Source organism: Rhinoraja longicauda, chromosome 11 (assembly GCF_053455715.1).
Source record: "Rhinoraja longicauda isolate Sanriku21f chromosome 11, sRhiLon1.1, whole genome shotgun sequence".
Classification (NCBI taxonomy): domain Eukaryota; kingdom Metazoa; phylum Chordata; class Chondrichthyes; order Rajiformes; family Arhynchobatidae; genus Rhinoraja; species Rhinoraja longicauda.
The window spans coordinates 21,046,244-21,071,459 of NC_135963.1; the positions used below are offsets into that span (position 1 = coordinate 21,046,244).

Genomic DNA, 25,216 nt, shown 5'->3' on the forward strand with positions numbered 1-25,216 from the left:
GGAGGGGAGGGAGGGAAGGGGGAGGGAGGGAGGAGGGAGGTGTGGAGGGAGGGGAGGGGGAGGGAGGGGGGAGGGGAGGGGGGAAGGGGGGGAGGGGGGAGGGAGGGGGGAGGGGAGGGGGGAAGGGGGGGGAGGGGGGAGGGAGAGGGGGAGGGAGGGGGGAGGGGGGAGGGAGAGGGGTAGGGGGGGGAGGGGAGGGGGAAGGGGAGGGAGGGGGACCTCCCCTTTTCCCAGTACCCCTCTTTCCCCGTTGGGCCCGTCCTCGTAGGGTTTCCATTGTAACCGGGAGGAGGGGAGGGAGGGAAGGGGGAGGGAGGGAGGTGTGGAGGGGGAGGGAGGGGGGAGGGGAGGGGGGAAGGGGGGAGGGAGGGGGGGTGGAGGTGGGAAGGAGTGGGGAGGAAGGGGTTGAGGGGGGAAGGGGGGGGGAGGGAGGGAATAGGGGCCCCATGCTGATCTGTGTATGTTAAGTGACTCGCACAACTTTAAAAAACTGGCAGTTGCTTTTCGCAACAATGTTGCAACCATCTCACACAAGCATTGTGACGTCACAAGCTGAAGACCTTGAAAAAAAAGGTCAGAAAAAAAATTATGTAAATTTAAAGTAGTAAACACCCAATAGCAGCCGCTTGTCCATCGCGAGCTGATCTCTCATTGGTGCACGGGTGCCATTGTGACATCACGCGCTGAAGCCCCTTCAAGAAAAGGGTTAGAAATGAAAAATTTAAACTTTAATATCTCTCTAGCTTTAAAAAGGTAGCTTCAATTTGAACGAAAGTACTTACAATAGTTGCCCATGTTAATGGTGAATACGGCGGTACAAAAATCGTAGCGCTTTGGTGTACCGTCTGGGAGGAGTAGGGTTTGGCCCCTTCAAGAAAAGTGTTAGAAATGAAAATTTAAACTTTAATATCTCTCTAGCTTTAAAAAGGTAGCTTCAATTTGAACGAAAGTACTTACAATAGTTGCCCAGGTTAATGGTGAATATGGCGGTACAAAAATCGTAGCGCTTTGGTGTACCGTCTGGGAGGAGCAGGGTTTGTAAGTTATGGACAGAAATCTTCGGAATCTTCCGTATATACACACATACATACGGAATGTTGGACCGCAGAGTTTTAGTAGTATATAGATAGATAATAATAGATGTCATATAATATTTTTAAGTCTTTACTTCTACTCTGCTAGCCTTATCTTCATAGAACTGAACAGTGGGAGGTAATTTGGTTCATTGTAGCTGTGTCTGCTCTTTAAAAGAGATTTTTTTAAAAGGGAATTTCACTCCCTTATTTTATCCTTTGCCCTTTGAATTTTTCCTATTCATCCAAACATCTTAATTTCCTTTCAAGCATTGCCATAGATTTGCTTCTTTTGCCTTTTCGCACACTTAATTCTTCTTTTATTGACTTTGTTTTACCTGTTTTCTTTTCCTTTGGTGTTTACTTTCACTCAAGTGATTTTTTTTAAACCAAGCTACTTTTTGATGTTTTCTCTTGCCCATCTGCTCGGGTTGAGCCTGGGACTCATCGAAGTGAACCTCACTCAGCCTGTTTCGACCATGTCTGGGTGCGATAGCTCAGCCTCGGGTGTCTACCTACCTCTGCCATCATGAACCATCTGCTAAGATGTTTACAAGCACAACCTGGAAGTGGCTCTGACTGACTTTCAGCATCCCGGTGGAGAAGTGAATGCTTAGCATAATATCCTACCTCATAGCTATGCAGCTGCATCTCAAGCAAGACTCCCACCTCTGATGGGTCACATGAGTATTGCATACCATTACCTCAATGAATTCACTAACGTCCTCTGCTCTATGAGGAGGAAATGCATATAGAACAAAATTACCTTTTGAGTCACGAATCTAACTCTGCAGATTTTGCTGGAGAATGAATTCCCTCTGCTGTGTTGCCACACTGCTGACAAACATACAGTAATCAGCATTATTACAGCCACAAACATCCCAGGGAATTGTTACTTCAGTGCAGGTTCCTCCAAGATTAGAATTTTGTAAAGTCATGCAGCACAGAAACAGGCCTTTCAACACACCGTGTCTTTGCTGACTATCTAATGCAATACTAGATGTGACCCAATAGAGATGGGCGTCGTGCTCATGATCCTTGGCATATCAGGACTCAGCTGATTACCCATGTGCAACAATCCCAGTAATCAGTACATTGCCTTGCCTTCTATACCTTGGCATTTCAAGTGCGTGGCTGGAATCTTGAATGTTGAGAGAGTACCCAATTCCACCAGTCACTCGGGCAGTGAAATCATGATTCCAATGACTGTGGATGAAAAATGTCTTTCTCACAACAATCCTCTCTCCCTCCCCCCCCCGCCCCCACTTCCCCTTACTGCACACCCATGTCCTGTTATTTTTGACATCGCTGTTAGGAGGAGGCTTCTTACATTCTTTCCTTTCCTCACATTTATGCACTACTTTGCCAAAACTATAGTGAAGATCCTTAGAAATTGATTCACATTGTGCATCTTGAATGAGCTCAACGTCAGCGCATTGTGAGCTGGCCTCCACCTCCCACTTGACTACTGTGCCGAGTTAGAGCTTTATACCAATGCAGCAGAAGGAGCCACAGAAGGCTGGAGAGGCCAAGTCAGTGGATATTTTTAAGGCAAAGATAGATAGATTCTTGATTAGTACGGGTGTCGGAGGTTATGGGGAGAAGGCAGGAGAATGGGGTTAGGAGGGGGAGATAGATCAGCCATGATTAAATGGCGGAGTAGACGATGGGCCGAATGGCCTAATTCTACTCCTATTTCTTATGAGCTTATGAACCCTGGTCCAGGGACATGGGTGTTCTGCTGGATTTCACGTGCAGTCCACCAGCTCAGCACCATCCCCTGGAGATTAACACTGTCTCAGGCTTGGAAATCAGCCACTGAACCTGCACCACAACAGTGTTTACATTAAAATGCATGGGAGAAATGCAGCTAAGTAAGTGGAGCTTTTTATTTAAAATAAAACCAGAAAATATTGTGAATATTCAGCAGGTCATGCAATATCATGGGAAAGGAAACAGGTCAACATTTTTGGCTCTGATGGAAAACTGTGCGTGGAACCAGGTGAGGCAGCCAGCTATCCCAGGGCAAGACATGAGGTGTCCAAACACATTATGTTTGGCCCTGGTGCTGCTAAACAAATAGCCAAATCCCAACTGCGACCCATTACTCAGCAGCCTCTTACTGCACTGTAATAATCCTGGTTCATTGGAACAACTCTTGTCTCCCTGAGACAACTTGACCCTGAGCTTCCTGCTGTCTGTCACTTTAATTCCCCACCCCATTCCCCATCCTGAGAGGACGAGGGTGATAATTGACTGGTGGAAACAGATAAGGTGTGATCAAGAGCAGATGGATTAAGGGACAGGGGGGGGGGGGGGGAGTGATGAAACAGTGTTGAGCGTTGGAAATATGTAGATGTAGATTTGTTACCTCCTCCCTCTCCAAATGTCCATCATCAATATACCACTCCACCTCAGTCCCTCCTCCTGTCCCTCCCCCTCCTGGGTTCCATCTGTGCACCATCCCTCACTCAACGGTTCCACCTATCACTCCTCAGCCTCGGTTTCTACCCTCCCTTACCTGGTTCCATCTGCCCAAGCCTTGTCCCCCTCCCCACCTCTTTCCAACTATCACCTTCCAGCCTCTGCCTCACCCCTCCCTCTCACTTGTATATATTGGAGATCTTCCCTCCACACTCCCAGTCCTGGTACAGGGTCTCGACCCAACCGTTGACCACTCACTCTGTTGGCTCCACAGATGTTGCTTGACCTGATGAGTTTATTTTTGAAGCAAACTACAACAAAGTTATATTTTTAACCATTTTGCCCACCAAGATAATATGAAAGCAAAACTAATACCTGAAGAATTTGTTTCACCTTCACAGCCATGTTTGTGATACCTCCATGTAGGTATGTCACCCATATGTCAGTGCATTCATTGGTGGAAGCTGTTAGTTGGCAGGTAGCACTTGGTCATGCTGAAAAGGAGATATTTTCTGCTCTTCCTAAGCATCTTAAACATAGAATAGTACAGCACTGTAAATGGTACCTTGGCCTTGCATGTCTGACCAAACCATGAGACAAATCTAACTAATCCTATCTGCCTGTACATGGTTGGTGTCTTTCTATTCCCTGTCGATTCATGTGCCTCTCTAAATGCTTCTCGAATGTTGCAATGGCTTCTGCTTCTACCACCTCCCTTGGCAGCATGTTCCTGGTACCCACCATTCTGCGTGTCCAAACATAAAACTTGCCTTGCACATCTCCTTTAAGATAGCAGATTTTTATTTTTTTTGTATTGTTTTTGTATTCATGAGCTGAAAACAATAGTCCGTGTAGTACAACAATCTAAACATCAAAAACATATCCACTGCTCCCGAACCAGAGTCTTTAATTGCTTTGTGATCATTTAGTGCAGGGAAGTTTGACTGATCAAAATCAACCTGGGATCTGATTTTGTTCCCAGATCACCAGATTCAAAGGTGCTGTTGAGTGATCTTGGTATTACTGACAGAGATCATTGAACCTTCGCCATTCCAGTGAACAGGGGAAATCATATGTTATGCCGCAGATGATAGATTCCAACATTTTGTTTCATTTTGCTTCGCATGCTTTTCCCATCTGCCCTTGAGAGCTGAGCATACAGTATTTGAACCTGAACAAAGCAATTGTTCCTGACACTGATTCCATTTTCTTCTTGGATGATTCAAAGTAAACCAAATGTCATTATGATGCAGATTGCTGGAAGTAAACAAGTACCTTTCAAACTGCTACAGCGTTGTTCACAATTCAATATAAAAGTGCACACGGAGACACACGGACTGCGAATGCTGGTTTGCAACAAAAAAAAGCCATTAAAAAAACTGGAGTAAATCAGTGGGTCAGGCAGCATCTCTGGAGAACATGGGTAGATGACGTTTCGGGTCTGGATCTTTCTTCAGGCTGATTGTAGTAGAGGGGAGACGGGGGGGGGGGGGGGAGGGGAGAAAGCTGGAAGAGAGGTGAGGGGCAGAACAAAGCCTGATAAATGAGATGTGTAGGAAGGAACTGCAGATGCTGGCATATACCAAAGATAGACACAAGGTGCTAGAGTAACTCAGCGGGTCTTCTTCTTCAACCCTTCTTCAGTCTGTAGAAGGGTTCCGACCAGAAACGTCACCCATCCTTTTTCTCCAGAGATGCTGCTTGACCTGCTGACTTACTCCTGTACTTTGTGTCTATCCTGACAGATGAGAGATGGATACAGGTAAGACAGGTTTTGACACGTAGATGATTGGACAAAGGTCAGAGACGAAGAGACCAGGCACTGTTGAGTGTCAAAATGGAATAGGAAAGTATGCAGATAATGCTAGGAGTTTTCTGGTAGAAGGGTCTCGACCTGAAACATCAGCTATTCCTTCTCTCCAGAGATGCTGCCAGTCCCGCTGAGTTACTCCAGCAATTTGTGTCTATCTTCAGTGTAAACCAGCATCTGCAGTTCATTCACAGACATAATTTTGGGAAAATTGCACTGTGTTGAATTTCTCTCAAAATGAGTTCTGGTCCTTATTGTATGAGTTTAAAAACAGCATCAGTGTCTCAGATTAATATTTGAGTATTTGGCTGCCTTGGCATCATGGATGACTACATTGTTAATCCATGGATGAAAATCTGATGTTCAAGAATTCTAAGTCCCATATCCTTTGCGAGTGAGTTGTCAGCTGAGTGTGGTGTGTTGTAACTTTGCAGTGTTTGTGTCCAGCTAATTGTGTGTGACATACGATTTACAATTCGGTCGATGTAAAAAACAATTGTGTGAATATGATTTACAATTCAGTTAATGTAAAAAAAGCTGGCTGTACAGTGTCCTCCATGTTTGGGACAAAGACCCATGTATTTATTTATTTGCCTCTACACTGCACAATTTGAGATTTGTAATAGAAAAAATCACAAGTGGTTAAAGTGCACATTGTCAGATTTTAATAAAGGGTATTTTTATACATTTTGGTTTCACCATGTAGAAATTACAACAGTGTTTATACATAATCCTCCCATTTCAGGGCACCATAATGTTTGGGGCACAACAATGTCAGGTAAATGAAAGTAGTTATATTTAGTATTTGTTGCATTTCCAGTCTGTTATTCATGGACATCACCATTTGCTGGGTGTCTTCTCTGGTGATGCTCTGCCAGGCCTGTATTGCAGCCATATTTAACTTATCCTTGTTTTGGGATCTGGTCCCCTTCAGTTTTCTCTTCAGCATTTAAAAGGCATGCTCAATTGGGTTCAGATTGGGTGATTGACTTGGCCACTCAAGAATTGACCATTTTTTAGCTTTGAAAAACTTCTTTGTTGCTTTAGCCATATGTTTGGGATCATTGTCTTGCTGTAGAATGAACTGCCGGCCAATGAGTTTTGAGGCATTTGTTTGAACTTGAACAGATAGGATGTGTCTATACACTTCAGAATTCATTATGCTATTACCATCAGCAGTTGTATCATAAATGAAGATAAGTGAGAGAGTACCTTCAGCAGCTATACATGCCCAGGCCATAACACCCCACCACCGTGTTTCACAGATGAGGTGGTATGCTTTGGATCTTGGGCAGTTCCTTCTCTCCTCCATACTTTGGTCTTGCCATCACTCTGATATAAGTTAATCTGTCCACAAGACCTTTTTCCAGAACTGTGGTTGCTCTTTTAAGTGAATCTTGGCAAATTGTAACCTGGCTATCCTATTTTTGTGGCTCACCAGTGGTTTGCATCTTGCAGTGTAGCCTCTGTATTTCTGTTCATGAAGTCTTCTGTGGACAGTGGTCATTGACAAATGCACACCTGACTCCTGAAGAGTCTTTCTGATCTGTGGGAGAGGTGTTTGGGGATTTTTCTTTATTATAGCTTCTGTCATCAGCTATAGAGGTCTTCCTTGGCCTGCCAGTCCCTTTGCGATTAGTAAGCTCTCGTTCTTCTTAATGATGTTCCAAACAGCTGATTTTGGTAAGCCTAAGGTTTGGCTGATGTCTCTCAGTTTTATTCTTGTTTCTCAGTTTCACAACGGCTTCTTTGACTTTCATTGGCACAACTTTGGTCCTCATGTTGATAAACAGCAATAAAAGTTTCCAAAGGTGATGGAAAGACTGGAGGAAAGACTAGGTGCTGTGAGCTCTCATACCTGCATTAAGGAGGCAATTAAACATACCTGAGCAATTACAAACGCCTGTGAAGCCATGTGTCCCAACCATTGTGTTACCCTGAAATGGGGGGGAGTATGTGTTAACACAGCTGTAATTTCTACATAGTGAAACCAAAATGTACAAAAACACCCTTTAATAAAATCTGACAATGTGCACTTTAACCACATGTGATATTTTTCTATTACAAATCACAAATTGTGGAGTACAGAGGCAAATAAATAAATAATGGGTTTTTGTCCCAAACATTATGGAGGGCACTGTATGTTTAGAGTTGCTTTTAGATCCTAGAATACACGAGCAGGGCTAAAGGGTAGAAGTGTTGGGCCGGGTGATGTTTTTGGCCCAACACCTTATTAAAAGGCATTTGCAGATGTTTTTTGCTTTGATTCTTTGGGATGGTGGTGCCAAATGGTGGATGCCACCTCCCTCTTCACTCCTTCCCCAGACTGAAAAATAGGAGAAAGTGTAAAATTGTCCATTTTGACAAGAAATAAAAGTACGCGATCAATATGATGAAAAAGTGCAGAGCTCTGTGGCGCGGAGGGGTCTGCATGTCCCTGCGCTGCAAGTAATTAGGCAAATTAACAATGCTATCGCTAATAGCGAAGGGAAATCATATCATATCATATATATACAGCCGGAAACAGGTCTTTTCGGCCCACCAAGTCCGTGCCGCCCAGCGATCCCCGTACATTAACACTATCCTACACCCACTAGGGACAATTTTTTTAACATTTACCCAGCCAATTAACCTACATACCTGTACGTCTTTGGAGTGTGGTAGGAAACCGAAGATCTCGGAGAAAACCCACGCAAGTCACGGGGAGAACGTACAAACTCCTTACAGTGCAGCACCCGTAGTCAGGATCGAACCTGAGTCTCTGGCGCTGCATTCGCTGTAAAGCAGCAACTCTACCGCTGCACTACCGTGCCGCCCAATGAAGATAGAGAGGCTGTGCTTCAGTGGTATAAGGCATTGATGGGACCACATCTGGAGCACTGTGTACGATATTGGTCTCCTTGTTTATGGAAGTATGTTAATGCATTTGAAGTAGCTCAGTGAATGTTTACTAGGCTGATCCTTGACATTGTCAGCTTGTTTTATGAGAAAAGGCTGGACAGCTGGGCTTAGGATATGCTGGAGTTTAGAAGTGTGAGAAAGGACTTGATTGGAACATATTAGATCCTGAGAGGTCTTGACGATATGCTCGCGTAATAGGAGCAGAATTAGGCCAATTGGCCCATCAAATCTACTCCACCATCAATCATGGCTGATCTCTCAGTGGATAGTGGATTTAGAGAGCATGTTTCCTCTTGCAGGGGAATCAGAAACTGGTCACTTTTTAATGGGATTTTCCATTTTAAGGCAGATAAGGTGATTTTTTATTTCCCTGTGAGTACTGATTCTTTGCAACGTTGCTCACCAAAGGACAGTAAAGCAAGAAGCCTGGGAGCTTTTACAGAATATAAAGCAATCTGCATGCAGGTAGAACTGGGCAATATTCAGAGTTGGGCTGTGAAGCAGCAAAAAGGATGAATGTTATACAAATGACAAGTAATAACCAGATCTGACAGGGCAGCATCTTACCAGCCACCCTGGGCATTCAACGCCATTGTTGGGTATCCTATGACAGGTCTCACAGCTCCTGACATCCCAGAACTTTTTCAATATCCGGATGCAGTATTCTTCACTTGTTTGCATGTGTGCTTCTCCAACAACTCTCAAGATGCTCTACATTATCAAGGACAAAACAGTTTGCTTGATTAACACTCCTTTAAGATGATAAGTGATAGGAGCAGAATGAGGCCATTTGGCCCATTAAGTCTACTCCGCCATTCAATCATGGCTGATCTAATCTCTCCCTCCTAACCCCATTCTCCTGCCTTCTCCCCATAACCTCTGACACTCGTACTAATCAAAAATCGATCTATCTCTGGCTTAAATATATCCACTGACTTTGCCTCCGCAGCCTTCTATGGCAAAGAATTCCACAGATTCACCACCCTCTGACTAAAGAAATTCCTCCTCATCTCCTTCCTAAAAGGATGTCCTTTAAATCTGAGGCTATGACCTCTAGTCCTAGACTCTCCCACTGGTGGAAACATCCTCTCCACATCCACTCTATCCAAGCATCCTTTAGCACTCTCAACATGTATTCTATCCACCACCAGTGCATTGCGGCTGCAGTGTGAAGCTTCTACAAAATGCACTGCAGATATTCCTTGTCTGCTCTGTCAGCACCTCCAAAAGTCATAGCCGCTGTCTCCAAAGTGGATGAAGCTAGCCAATGCTAGGGAACATTTACAGGTTAGCTCCAAGTCGCATACCATCCTGACTTGGAAAATCATTGCCCTTTCTTCATTCCCTGAAACCTAAAGCCAGCAGCAATCTTGGAAATACCTTCTCAAGAAGGACAGAGGCAGTTCAAGGCAGCAACTCCCCCTAACCTTCTTGAAGGGCATGAGGGATGGGCAGTAAATGCTGGTCATGCTGGCAAAGGCAACACACAAAAAAAGACTTTACAAAAAATAAATGGTTTTGCACGCACTGCCTACCTCCCTCCATAACCACAATAACCACAAGCACCATCTATCTCCGTAACCACAACCACCACTTCCCCTCCTGATATTTCATGCTGGATGGGATTAGATGTCATACACATACTTGGTATACTTACAGTGAGTGAAAGACACTGCATGGGCAGCAAGTCAGCCACTGATCCATTTCTCAAGAAGATGCTGCCCTCTGCATTCATCGATTTACTTTCAACTTTGGTGAGATGAGAATACACCCCATCTGGAGTACTCCTGACCTGTGCAGGCTTAGGAGCAAAATAAGTGGCAAGGAGACTCTTGCATGTGGACTTGTTTTGCCAGATGTGTGATCAGGCACTTGGCATCATGGTACACATGATGCAGCGTACCATGTGTGGATGGCACATCCTCCACCGCCTACTCTTTCTTGAGGCTCCACTTTCCTAGCCCTGGGGCAGCTCTCAACCTCGAGGCCCGGTTGTCATAGGTGTTCTACAAGGGGGAATTGTCCTTGGAAGATGGCCAGCTCTTCCTGAGGCTCTTGGATCGCTCGGTTGACCTTTTAACAGCTTGATTGCCAAAGTCCTTCAAACACTATCCCAATGTTTAAGAAACAGTTAGACAGGTACATGGATAGGACAGTTTTGGAGGGCCAAGCACAGGCAGGTGGGACTAGTGAAGCTGGGACATGTTGGCCGGAGCGGGCAAGTTGGGCCGAAGGGCCTGTTTCCACACTGTATCACTCTATGATTCTATGACTCCTTAATGTCTCTGCTCGTTGGAGACATTTAAAAACCGTTAAAACAAATGTATATAATTTCATTTAAATGCCCAAAATACATTTACTCAGACTTCCAAGTGGTGGAAACTATTTAACATTAAAGTTCTTAATGAAAATAATCAAAAAGTGCAAACCACTTGCTTGCACAAGCTTTTCACTCCAGCGAATGGGTTGGCACCAATACTTAAACCACTCTCGGCATAAAGCAGAGAGTTGAGCATTGGTTTTCACCATTACTTAAACCACTCTCGGCATAAAGCAGAGAGTTGAGTACTGTGTATCCTGATCCTCAGCTTTGCACTTTTATGCTCTTCCCCTAAAGTCTGTGTGGAGAGGAAGTACAGGTGTGCTGGCATTTAACTTCCAGCTCCCATAGAAACATAGAAAATAGGTGCAGGAGTAGGCCATTTGGCCCTTCGAGCTAGCACTGCCATTCAATATGATCATGGCTGATCATCCAAAATCAGTACCCCGTTCTGGCTTTTTCCCCATATCCCTTGATTCCCTTAACCCTAAGTGCTAAATCTAACACTCTCTATGATCCAGCTCGATATTTTGCCCAGTTTGCACAGAGCCCGTCACACATCTGCAATGAATTCAATGAACAGGAGTTATTTCATGGAGTATATTTACACATTGCATGTTTACATGTTTTCACTTTTTAATGAAAATACTGTAAACACTGACTACTTTAAAGGGGTAAAAGCCACAATATGATATTTCTGCCTAAATATGCAATAGGGGATATGTCATTTAACATAAGCCGAGCATCTTTATCTGTATTTATTTCTCAGGAAAACACCCTGAATATGTTCAGCAATTGAGGCTTGCTCTTTGCTTTCATTATGAAAGTGGTGTGTCATTGTATTGATTCAGTCAACATAGTCAATGGATGTGACAGCAGTCAGAAAAGCAAAACAGATGGCCTCTGTCAAGAGAATTCAACTCCCATCAGATGAGACTGAACCTTTGCATTTACAACTAGATCACATCTGGACTATTCATAGATGTGACATGAATGTGTCATTAATATGCTGAAGGCAGGTGCAACAAAAACTTTTATTTTTAATGTGGAAAGACATCTCACCTTGAGGAGAAATAGCATGAGTGTGCGTTCAAAGAGGCCCAGAAATAGAGTCACGGAGGAGTTCTTAGCGTTTTAACATCAGAGATCGACAGCTGTAGAAGTATTGGGAGCTGAAGTGTTTGCAATCGAGAAATATTTCCGATAGTTCCAGATGAGGAGTGGCCCAGTTTCATAGGAACAGGTCTGTGCAAATAAACTAGAGGAAAATATAGTCGTGAATGAGGCAATGGATTAGTTTACCTTTTACAGGGAGCTTTAATAGGACGATGGAGCTGGACTTTGTGCAAGCAGGAAAGTATCCTAAGAAAGAGTTTTACAAGAGGTTGAAGGTAAATGGTATTAACATTAATAGAATGAGGACACGGGTCTTAGATGACATTAGGGTTGCTAACTTTCTGACTCCCAAATAAGGGACAAAAGGTGACGTTCCACCCTGCACTCCATGTGACCCCACCCAGCGGCTACGTGCTCCCCCTCCACCAATGGTGGCCACCCAGGCCGGGAGGCAGGTTGCGACGCAACCTCCGTTATGCGGCGCCCGGGCCTACAGTGGCCCCCGGGCCTACAGTGTCCGGGCCTACAGCAGCTCCCGGGCCTAATATGGGACAAGGGCGGTTCCGTACGGGACAAACCAATTTAGCCCAATATACGGGATGTCCTGGCTAATACGGGACAGTTGGCAACCCTAGGTGACAAGGATGTCCTTTGACCTAGCATTTTGCATGGCTTCATATAGAAGAGGAATATACTACTGGAACTGATTCAAAGCATTAAACAAGGTAGACAAATTTTATGTAATGTTACAAAATGCTTAATCTTACAGGAAATTGCTGTATGCTTATGCAGATTCTCTTTACGATACAGTGCCCTCCATAATGTTTGTAACAAAGACCCATCATTTATTTATTTGCCTCTGTACTCCACAATTTGAAATTTATAGTAGAAAAAATCACATGTGGTTAAAGTGCACATTGTCAGATTTTAATAAAGGCCATGTTTATACATTTTGGTTTCACCATGTAGAAATTACAGCAGTGTGTATACATAGGCTCTCCATTTCAGGGCACCATAATGTTTGGGACACAGCAATGTCAAATAAATAAAAGTAGTCGTGTTTAGTATTTTGTTGCATCACTAGTAGCTGAGTGTCTTCTCTGGTGATGCTCTGCCAGGCCTGTATTGCAGCCATTTTTAGCTTATGCTCGTTTTGGGGCCTAGTCCCCTTCAGTTTTCTCTTCAGCATATAAAAGGCATGCTCAATTAGGTTCAGATTGGGCGATTTACTTGGCCACTCAAGAATTTACCATTTTTTTAGCTTTGAAAAACTCCTTTGTTGCTTTAGTAGTATGTTTAGGATCATTGTCTTGATGTAGAATGAACTGGCCAATGAGTTTTGAGGCATTTGTTTGAACTTGAGCAGATAGGATGTGTCTATACACTTCAGAATTCATTATGCTACTACCATCAGCAGTTGTATCATCAATGAAGATAAGTGAGCCAGTACCTCCAGCACCCAGACATGCCCAGGCCATAACACCCCTCCACCGTCTTTCACAGATGAGGTGGTATGCTTTGGATCTTGGGCAGTTCCTTCTCTCCTCAATACTTTGGTCTTGCCATCACTCTGATATGTTAATCTTCATCTCATCTGTCCACAAAACCTTTTTCCAGAACTGTGGTTGCTCCTTTAAGTACTTCTTGGCAAGCTGTAACCTGGCCATCCTATTTTTGCGGCTAACCAGTGGTTTGCATCTTGCAGTGTAGCCTCATGAAGTCTTCTGTGGACAATGGTCATTGAGAAATCCGCACCTGACTCTTGAAGAATGTTTCTAATCTGTCGGACAGGTTTTTGGGGATTTTTCTTTATTATAGAGAGAATTCTTGTCATCAGCTGTGGAGGTCTTCCTTGGCCTGCCAGTCCCTTTGTGATTAGTAAGCTCACCAGTGCTCTCATTCTTCTTAATGATGTTCCAAACAGTTGATTTTGGTAAGCCTAAGGTTTGGTTGTTGTCTCTAACAGTTTTATTCTTGTTTCCCAGTTTCACAATGGCTTCTTTGACTTTCATTGGCAGAACTTTGGTCCTGCCAAATAAACGTTTCCAAAGGTGATGGAAAGACTGGAGGAAAGACTAGGTGCTGAGAGCTCTCTTATACCTGCATTAAGGAGCCAATTAAACACACCTGAGCAATTACAAACAACTGTGAAGCCATGTTTCCCAAACATTATGGTGCCCTGAAATGGGGGGACTATGTATAAACATAGCTGTAATTTCTACATGGTGAAACCAATATGTATAAAAATGGCCTATAATAAAATCTGACAATGTGCACTTTAACCACATGTGATTTTTTTCTATTACAAATCTCAAATTGTGGAGTACAGAGGCAAATAAATAAATGATGGGTCTTTGTCCTGAACATTATGGAGGGCACTGTGTGTACCTGTTCTTGCTCACGTATCATGCTCCTCTTCCTCTCAAGGAACTTCAGTATGCCTTGGTTCCACCCCCAATGCCTTTGATGTTTTATTGCTCCCCTCTCTGAATCTCCCTTCATATTCACTCTCAGTGTTGAAGACAATCAGTATTAAGAGGAATTGAAATGTAACTCAAGGGATTCATTGTTCATTCAATTATAACCATCATCTGAATCCAGAGATTATGGTCCTACATCTGAACTGGTTTCAATAGTTCTGCTATGTATGTTTTTCAGTTTAAACATACATTGGAATGGAACGCAGGGAAATTTTGCCTGTTGTGTGCCAAGTTGACCCTGGGACTGTCAGGAAGTTTGGAGCTCCCAGGCAAACCATGACAAAGCAGACCTTTTGACTCAGTTTCCTAGTAATTCCTCTGCTACCCACCAATCTGAGCTGGAATGTAAACTTAATATAATTCCCCAGCAGAAGCATTGAAGAATCTATCTACTAAACATGTACCTAGTCAAACCTCGTGCAGAAAGAGTTAGCTAATTCAACCACGAGGAACAACTGAGATTTAAAGGTAAGGTTGAGGTGATTCATTTTTGTATTTGATTGTTTACAGATGTAACTGAGGGATTTGATTTTTAAAATTGTTTCAAAACTGCTCAATGGATTTTTAATCTTTCAGAAACATTCATCGTATCGACAGCAATAACAACTGGTAAAGCTTAATCTTTACCAGCTGTCTTAAGTTTAGGTTTATTATTGTACTCTGCCAATTTTGTTATTCAATGAAGATATTCCATCCACAATAGATGCAGAGTGCAGAATATAGTTCTCGGCATCATAGCGCAACAGTTCCAGAGACAAGGTCCAGTGTCCACAATGAGGCAGGAGAATCAGACAGTATCCTAGCTTATGGAAAAGCCTTTCAGAAGTCTGATAACCAAGGAGAAATGTGTTTCCATCATTTCATGGACTTATTCCTCCCCCCCTCCCCCCCCCCCCCCCCCACCCCGCCCCTTCTGTTACAAGGTTGATCATCATGCTGCGTCTTGCCATTTTGTACAAGGACAGATTTGAGCAGTAACTCAACATCAGTGTAAAGTTAGAAATCTGTAGTGGAGATAAATATTGTGGACAGTAAATTCTGGCCTGCAGCACAACACCACAGATGTCATTGATATTGCAAGAAAATAACTGCAGATGCTGGTACAAATCGAAGGTATTTATTCACAAAATGCTGGAGTAACTCAGCAGATCGGGCAGCATCTCAGGAGAGAAGGAATGGGTGACTTTTCGGGTCGAGACCCTTCTTCATGTTGATCATTGATATTGCTGTGATCTGACTGTTGCGCTAATGAGTTAATGCTTCTTGTGTCATCTGCCGCAACGCATTGAAGTGATTCTGAGTCATTTACCAGGAAGTTCTCTGCATCCTAATATGATGATTCTCAAATTAATTATTCTTTGTGTGGGTATTTGTTATATGCATTTAAAAAAAAATTGCTGGATGCATCAACTATCCTGTGACGTTATTGATACATCTGTCATTGTTTTCCAGAATAACACTGAAAGGTATGAAAGTATCCCGACCAGACTCCAGGATTGGAAAATACCGAATGATAAAGCATGAACGAGACAAGCACAATGAACCCAACCCCCAGAGGTAGGTTTGACACAGACATTTACACCCACTTACCCAAAGACTCCATAACAGTGAGCTGTTGATCTAATAGTTGTTGAGCATTTCCAACTATCAGTTCCTCTGATTCAGTGCTTCTTAAACTGGTGAATGGTTCACCCAAGGGTGAATGAAACTAGAGGGGTACATGAAGGGTGAATGACTTAATATATATAAAATGATACACAAGGGAGAATAAGACGAAATTTACCAAAAAACATAAGAAAATTTAGTCGAGGGTGAATTAAATTTTGAGATAAAGACTCATGGGTGAATGAGTTTTAGAAGCACTGCTCTGATTGACCGGGAAGCAGAAAAACTAAGCTGGCATCAAGCCCTCTGAGTGATGATGGTGTGAGGTGTTAGTTTCAGACTGTGATTTGCATAGAGTAGAAAAATATGTCTCATTATTGTCCTCATCCGTAAAACCTTTGGTAAATTATTAAACTCTTCTTTAATAATTTACTGGAAATATTTTAAAGGATTTTTTAAAACTTAGAACAGACCATGCAGAGATTTTTTGTAGACTACCAAACCGTGGGCGTAGGTTTAAACCAGTGTGGAGATAGTTCAGATGGACATAATGGAAGCTCCAACATTCATTGAGATCAGAGCTGTTTTAACAGCTGTTCTCCACGGGTCCTCCTACTCACCTAACCGGACAAGTTGGGGGCAGTCAACACATGCGAGGAACAAACTTCAGTCACCAAGTGCAACTGAAGGGACATGTAAACAGCTGGCCAGAGATTTTGGAGGGTGTCGGGGGAGGAATCTCATGCTCTGCAATAAGGGAGCCCAGTAGAGATGAGGCCAAAATCTTCCCGCTGGTTCATGGACTTTTAATGGAGGAAGAGGTGAGGGGAGGAAGGTGTTTGGAGAAGTTACTTAAAATTCAACATGCATACCGTTAGGTTGTAAGCTGTCAAGGGAAATATGAGGTGCTCTTCCTCCAATTTGTGTGTGGCTTCATTCTTACACTGGAGGATGCCCAGGACAGGGATATTAAAGTGGTAAGCAAGTGGACCGAGCGTAAGTGTTCAGCAAAACGGTCGCCGTGTCTACACTTTGTCTCACCTTTGTACAGGGGCCCACATTGGGAACATCGGATGCAGTCGATGAAGTTTTATTACATTTCCATCAGTTCACCCAGGTTCTATACCTCTCCAAGCACTAGGGAAAATTTAGAATGGCCAATTAACCTGTCAACCTCTTTAGGAAGTGCAGCACTGGAATGAAACTCGCATGGTTAATGGGAGAACGTGCGAACTCCACACACATAGCATCAGAAAGCAGCATTGAAACCCTGTCAGAGCAGTCATGAGATGGCAGCTCCACTAGATGCACCACTGTGCTGTCCCAAAGATGAGTGCTAAAGTGGATATAAAAATTGTAACTGTCCGGGTTTGTTCCGGCCCCAGATTTCTTACAAAGCTACAAAGACTGCCTAACCTGGCCGTCAGTTATAAAGGTAACGGGGCCTCTTGGGCTGCGATCTACCTGCTCAAAGATGGATCTCCACCACCTTTCCGTAAAAAAACAGATTATTGAGTTTGGAGTAGAACATACCGCTTCCGCGTTTGGATCAGCGGTGTGTAGGGTCCCGCCACTCAGCATGGATTTGTCTAGGCCCGGGGCAAGTGTGATCCTTTCTCGTGGGGGCAATGCCGAACACGGGAAGCTCACCACTGAACACAAAATCTGGCTGTTTTTGTACAAGATGCAAAGAGCGCCTGTCAGCAGCTTCACGCTGCAACTGTCTTTTTCTATATCCCTCTCTAGGAGTTCTCGGCAAAGGATTTAATGATCGATGTATGTGGTCTCTTTTAGGTCAGTGCAGTAGGGGATTGTGATTTACATTGTCTTCTTGCATTGACAGGCGAGCTTCAGTGCATTACTAATGATTGTAATGAACTTTTCTAGTCTCTGTCAGACCCAAATATGCAGCAGTGTATGGAACAAATATGTTGTTAACTGAGCAGAACATCAAATCAGATCACGTATGGGCAAAGGTCTCTGGGTATCTGGAAAGGCAAATCGAGGCATGAAGCTGTTTTCTAAAATTAGTGCACCGTAATGGGAATTCAGATGGCCATTGGACTCTGTGATCTACGGACTGTTCCCAGGGACGCATTCAGAGACTGACATCGAGTGCTGCTGGAAGGTCATCAACTCCGTGAAAGACACTCTTTGGTCTGCCCGAGCTTTGTTGACCTCCCAGCGGAACGAGCTGTCCGTCAGGGAATGTTGCCGACTGGCCCACTGCAGACTGCAGGAGTACGTGCTGAGGGACGCACTGAAGCTTGGTGCAGCCAACGCCAAGGCTCTGTGGGGGAGGACCACAGTCTAGGGTCCTTCCGCTGCTGGGCATGGGGCGCAGGGTGTGGTGGAGACGCCCCTCCAAATAAGGGAAGTGATTCTGTGTAAATCTGGCAATGAATACCTGTATTGAATGTATAACCTCCGGGAATGTCGGATGGAGTTTTTGAAAAGAAAATGTTTTGTAAATATTTATTACTGGAATAAAGTATTTTTTGATATATAAAAGAAAGTAGGCAAACATGGCGGAACAAAAATCTTGAGCCTTGCAGTCAGGCTTGCCGACAGTTAAGTGAGTGAGCCAGGCATTGTTAATTGAAGAACAACATTGCAGATGCTGTAAATCCACGACAGAAAATGCCAAAGACGTTCAACAAGTCAGTCAGCATTCATCAAGGAAATGCAAAGCAGACAGTTCTCAGCAAGGAGCTGAACTCGAAACATCTGCTTAATTTCTCCAGCATTTTCTGTGCCCGTTTTTGTTAATGTTTTACCGAGGGAACCTCCGTGCAGCAGGTGCATACTTCAGCTCAAAGGCTTCTCATCGTCCTCCCTTGGCATTTCTCCACTGTTGCATGCCCCAGTAGACTGCACCTGCATTATATGGGCCTTGCAGCATTCCCTGCCCAATAGATATTCAGATATGCTGATGCAAGGATCTTTTGTGTAAATACGTGCGCAACATTAATGCAAAAGTGTGTAAAAGGAACAGCAGTTGCTGGTTTACACCGAAGATAGGCACAAAATCGGGGGTGGGGGGGGGGGAGGCTGTTTCTGTTATTGCCGATAGTCCTCTATAACCAAGTGAGGTGGGTAAAGTTCAACCCAAGGCTGGGAGGGAAGAAATGCAGCATTGGGGGGGGGGGGGGGATTACACAAGCGGGAATTCACAGGCCGGGGAGCTGAAGAGCCCCCAGATGCGGTGCTCCAGGAAGTGTCCGGTACATGTGGCCCCTTTATGCTCCCGCGACTGTAATCATGCTATGTGGCACCAGCTCAGTGGGTAACTGGCAGAGGAGGGGGGTGGGGGGTGATGCAATGGGGGTCTTGGTCCGGTATAACTAATCCGCTATACAGGGGTCCATTATTGCTGGGGTTTGCTCTATACATAAACGGTAACACTATACATTATCAGTTACCAGACCGTGACGATGCAAGATGAAGTACATAGTGCAATGTATTGAAGGTCCATTGTAGTTGTGGCTGAGATAAGGTTGTGCAGGATGTTTCAAGAGCCTGGTGGTTGATCAGAAGCTGTAATTTGGACCTGGAGGCAATGGTTCTCGAGCTCCTGTACTTTCTTCCCAATAGTAGCAACGAGATGAGAGCATGGCCAAGGTCATTGTACTTACCATCGATCGTGGGACTGATGGTAGGGGCAGTGGATTTTGGAGCAGGCTGATAAGGGAAGAGTGAGATCAGGGAGAAGGATGCATGTGACCTGTAGAGTTCAGGGTGTGGAGAATTGACAAAGGGCATTGGTAGCAGGTGGTCAAGAGGGGAGTGAGGAAACACGTTTTGAGATTTGGAGGTTGATCACAGATGGCGTGTAATATTAGGCAAGCTGGGAAGTTTTTGTTTTTAATTTAGTTTAGAGATACAGCACGGAAACAGGCACTTCAGCCCACTGAGTCCGCAATGACCAGCGATTCCTCCACATTAACACTATCCTACACACATTAGGGACACTTTTTTACATTTATACCAAGGCAATAAACCTACAAACCTGCACATCTTTGGAGTGTGGGAGGAAACCGCGAAAACCCATGCGGTCACAGGGAGAATGTACAAATTCCGTATAGGCAGCACCCCTAGTTGGGATCGAACCTGGGTCTCTGGCGCTGTAAGGCAGCAACTCTACCGCTGCGCCACCATGCCGCCCCACCAGGTTTAATTGACAGCCCAAGTCTGGGGGAAGCATTCCTTCTTGATCTGATCCATTAGCAGTACTCAAAGCATGTGGGACGGTGGTGGAGACAAAAACATCACATTCCTGACCGTCCTGGACCCAGCACATTGATGCAGTCATAAAGAAAGCCCATCAACGTCTCTACTCCCGTGGAAGACTGCGCAGATTCGATATATCGACGAACACTCTCTTGAACCTCCACAGATGCACATTCGAGGGCATATTGACTGGTTGCATCTTGGTCTAGTTCGGCAACTTGAACACCCAGGAAAGAAGAAGGCTGCAAAAAGTGTTGAACGCTGCCCAGTCCATCAGGACCTCCTCACCATCGAAGGGATCGGATAGAGTCGCGCTGCGTCAAAAAGGCAGCCAGCAGAGACCCACACCACCCTGGCCACACTCTCATTTCACTCCTGCCATCGAGAAGAAGGTGTAGGGACCTGCAAACAGTAGCATAAGGAGAGGCTTCTGCCCAACAACCATCAGGCTTTTAAATACTACAACACCCAAATAAGCTCTGAAGTACATACTAGGCGGCACACTGTCACAGCGGTAGAGTTGCTGCCTTAAACCCCTGTCCCACTTAGGTGATTTTTTAGGCGACTACAGGCGACTAGGCTGTTGCCACATGGTGTCACCTGTATGGTCGTGAGTCGTCTACAAAGAGTTGTAGCGTTTTTCTGGTCGCCGTTGGATTTTGAAATGTTTAAAAGATTTTGGCGACTGTTGGTTTGACGCCAATGAGCGTAGCTTGACGTCTCCTGACGTAGGTGCTGTCGTAGGTTGTTGCCAGGTTGTTGCCAGGTGACGTAGGTTGTTGCCGGTGCTGACTTCGTTGAATTCCATTGGCGACTACCTACGTCAACCGGCGACAGGTACCGGCGTCAAAACCGGAGGCCAAAATGACGTGAATTGTCTTCAGTTGTCGCCGACACGGTCGTAGCTTGTCGTAGCTTGTCGCGGGTAGAAGTGGGTTGACTTGGGTTGTCGTAGGTTGCCGCCTGTGTGGTCGTAGGTTGTCGTAGGTGGACGTCCTAAGTCGTGATGATAGGATTGCCGGTTGTCGGTAGCTTGCTGTAGCTTGACGTCAACTAGGTGGTAGGTTGTTGTAGCTTGTCGTAGACATTGTCTTAGGGGGCCAGTCGCCATTTTTTTTGGCGAACTGCTACGACTATGACAGTCGCCTAAAAAAATGCCTACGTGGGACAGGCCCCTTACAGTGCCAGAGACCTGGGTTCAATCCTGACTATGGGCGCTGTCTATACAGAGTTTGTACGTTCTCCATGTAACCGCGTGGGCTTTCACCGGGGTGCATAGAGGACTATGTTTACATATCTGTTGCCTGCCGCAAGTAAGAATCTCATAGTTCAGTTTCAGGACGAATAACAATAAAACACTCTTGACTTGGGGCTTTGATCCCTCTTCAATGTCTGCCTTCTCAAACCTTGCTGGAGGCATTTACTCCATATCTCACTCCCATTCTCACTCCCAGTCTCACTCCCATTTAAGTACAACAATAATCAGTGAGTTATTAATCAGATTGCGGGAGGCTGAACTGTTCTTTTCCCCATTTTCAACAATGCATTCCCCATTACCCTCCCACTTTATCCCAACAGTCTCTTGCTGATCCAAGGCCTATAAATGACCCCCATTGCACTTAAGTTGTCATTAAACCTATAGAGGTAGTTAGTGAAATGTACCTGCTTTTAACACAACCTTTTAAAAAACACTGAAGTAATGTTGTGACTTTTTTGAGAAATCTTAGTGTTGAGAAAGCAGTGCATCTTCGTGTTGAGAATGGGGCGTCTTTCAGCTACAATGCAGCAGCGCCATCTGCTGCTGCGCTGAGGTACTGACTCAGAATCTGTTTCAGGTCTCCTTGGAGCAATCGGAAACATTGGCTGCAATGAAAAATTGTTGAATGAGAGGGAGAGTGTGTTTCTTACAATTCTAAGTTACCACAGCAAATCATCAAACCATTTTAAAAAAAAGAAACTTGGAAATGAGGAAATATTTGTATCTGTATAAACTTATTCTCTCCACCAATCTTAGTGGTTAAAATGTGTTTATTCTTTCAGATGAATTGTAGTTAGTAAACGTTTGACGCTTTCTCTGACTGTCCTTAATTCCTCAGTGAATCATGGGATTACGTTAAGTGAAGACCTGGAGATCAGCTACAAATTTTGGATTCTCCTTTTTTTCCCCCTAATTTTGAGCACGATATTATGGAGACTTGCCATATTGACTTGAGTAACAGATTAAAATACCCTTTAGGTGCCACTAATTTTTGTGCCTCCTGTTTAGATTTACAAATAGACCAAGGTTGCTATTAAAACCTTGCTGCGACTATCTCGGTCTGCATATCCTTTCATCTCCAGGCTGCTGCAGGTTCCGTTGCTTTTCACTCCCATCTCGTCATTATTGTGCTATGGATCGGAATTTGGAGAAAAGTGGAAATGCAAAATTGGAAAAGAACAGGAAGACGGATTTTATTAAGGAACGACCGATAAGAATAAGACAACTAGAGACAGAAAACAACAACTGAGATTTTAGTTAAAAAATGACAAGAGAAGGAAGTAGTGGGTAAGCGAGCTCAATTTCCATAAAGGTCACAATACGCAACAAACATTCATTTTGATGAATGAGGGAAGGAGAGAAGAGATAAAACCTAGGACAATGGGATATCATTTTAATGTGAGAGGGATTTAAGCTTCTTAAAAATCAATGATTTATAGAGGTCTTTAATATGCAGATAGCTCTGCACAACTACCTTATCCTTCTCTTAGATCCCTTCAGGAGATGGTAGAAGAGGGGATGATAAATTAAAATAGTGGACTGAGGGTGGGATTTGTTCTAAGATCTCGCTTTTAATCTTCCGTCACATCTATTAATGCATCATCCCGGAAGTGGCGGCGCCTAACGGCTGCGGCTCGCTAGCAGTCTGTTCGTCTTTTTTCCTTTTTTTTTGTTGTGTGTCGGTGTTGGGATGGTTTTTGTATTTTTTTTTTTTGGTTGTGTATGTGTGGGGGGTGGTGGTGTGGTGGGGGTGGGTGGTGGGGGAAACTTTTCTCTTCCTCACGGCGCGGGGTGCGGCTCGGCTGCGGGGCCTAACATCGCCCGGTGCGGCTCGGCCGCGGGACTTTACATCGCCCGTTGCGGCTTGGCTGCTGGACTTAACAGTGCCCGGTGCGGCTCGGCCGCGGGACTTTTCATCGCCCGGTGCGGCTCGGCCGCGGGACTTTACATCGCTGGTGCGGCTTGGCTGCTGGACTTAACAGTGCCCGGTGCAGCTCGGCCGTGGGACTTTACATCGCCCGGTGCAGCTCGGCCGCGGGACTTTTCATCGCTGGTGCGGCTCGGCCGCGGGACTTAACATCGCCCGGTGCGGCTCGGCCGCGGGTCTTAACATCGCCCGGTGCGGCTCGGCCACGGGACTTAGCTGCGCAAGGCTTGGTCGTGGGGCCTTTCATCGCCCGGCTCGGCCGCGAGACGTTTCAGTGCCCAGTGCGACTCGGCCGCGGGGACTGTGCGGGTTGGTCGGGGACGAGCTGTCTGTCCGTGGGCGTGGGGAAGAGAGTGGAAGTTTTGTTGCCTCCATCACAGTGAGGGGGTGTTTGGAGTCACTGTGATGGACGTTTGTGTTGGGGTTATGTGTCTTGTGTTCTTTTTTTCTATGACTGCTATGTAGTTTCGTTCGGTACTTCGGTACCGAATGACAAATAAAGCTCTGTTATACTGTTATACTGTTATACCTCATTCATTCTGCATAATGTGTTCCTGTGGTGTGTATGATTGGCCAATCTGGAACATTCTCTGTATATAATAACTAGTAACCATTGAAAAAAACACCGCTGGGATTGTTGTACTTCGTGGTCCAGTACCTGTTGTACCTTTAGTGACTCTGGAAGGACCACAAGTACACTTGTGTAAAAGGTTACATTGCTGGAGCTCAACTCCAGGCTGTTTATTCCGTGGCCACCTGCATCCAGAGTGGCCGCCTAATCACACCAATCACTTATATACACAGGCATACAAAGTAGTCCTTGTATACACAAAGTAGTCCCAGCAATATCACAACATCCCCCTTCTCTTATATATTACAACAGGGACAGGTAACCATGATCTCAGTGAGTTTTTGAATTTATGTTTCTTTTATTTAATGAAAGTCAGTTTTACAATCTAGGAAATATAGGATATTTTCTCAACAGTATACAATAAATGTTGGTAACATAGGATTTCTGTGGTGTATAAAGGATATGCAGATGCTGGTATATACTGAAGATAGACACAAAATGCTAGAGTAATTCAGCAGGTGAGGCAGCATCTCTGGAGAAAAAGGATGGATCAGGATCGGAAGGTAGACACAAAATGCTGGAGTAACTCACCGGGGCAAGCAGCATCTCTGGAGAGAATGAATGGGTGACGTTTCGGGTCGAGACAACTTCTTCAGACTTAGGATTTCTATTGCTATTTTTGCCACTTGTTACCCAGGCTCAGACTCAAGTTCACACAATCAGGTCCTAACTGCAGAGTTGAGAACTGCTGTTAAGTTGGGTAAAGGGAACCATCCTTACCTAGTCCATAATTTTGAACTCTGATGCATCATTTTTTGTACTGCAGATTCTGCTTTAATAATTTTACTTGAATCATACTCCTCATCTCTACCTGTCAATGTTGGTTTGTCTGTTGAACTCCTGATCCATATTCAATCACATCCCCAACTCCTATCCCCAGACCCCACACCTTCATCCCCACACTAGATTCTGGCATGATTGCATTTTGCTGCTCCAGTCCTCCACCTACCCCAGTTAAAGGTCCAGTTCTTCCTAAGTCATACTTATTGGTGACCTTTCAACCAACCCCCATTATCCCAAATGGTTCAACAAGTCATAAAGTCATAGATGGACACAGCACAGAAACAGATATTTAGACCAACTCGTCCATCCTGACCAAGTTGCCCAACTGACTATTCATGGACCAACTCATCCATGCTGACCAGGTTGCCCAACAAACCTGTCCATGTACTTGTCTAAATGTCTTTTAAAGGTCATAATTGTACCTGCCTCTACCACTTCCTTTGAAAGCTCATCCATGTATACACCTCCATCTGTGTGTAAATGTTGCCCCTCAGGTTCCTTTTAAATCTTTTCCCCTCTTACCTTAAATCTGAAGAAGGGTCTCGACCCGAAACGTCACCCATTCCTTCTCTCCAGAGATGCTGCCTGACCCGCTGAGTTACTCCAGCATTTTTTGTCTACCTTCGATTTATACCAGCATCTGCAGTTTTTTTCCTAC

The 25,216-nt window shown here is 44.6% G+C and overlaps 1 protein-coding gene across 2 annotated transcripts in view; it reads left to right on the forward strand.

Annotated features, from left to right (window-relative positions):
• The window catches only part of b4galt2 (UDP-Gal:betaGlcNAc beta 1,4- galactosyltransferase, polypeptide 2), a 233,290-nt gene that overhangs the window by 199,713 nt on the left and 8,361 nt on the right, over window positions 1-25,216 (forward strand). For both annotated transcript variants that reach the window (XM_078408438.1, XM_078408439.1), the window contains exon 6: window positions 15,577-15,681. In XM_078408438.1, the coding sequence (XP_078264564.1) occupies window positions 15,577-15,681 (105 nt within the window). The remainder of the gene's footprint in view (window positions 1-15,576; window positions 15,682-25,216) is intronic.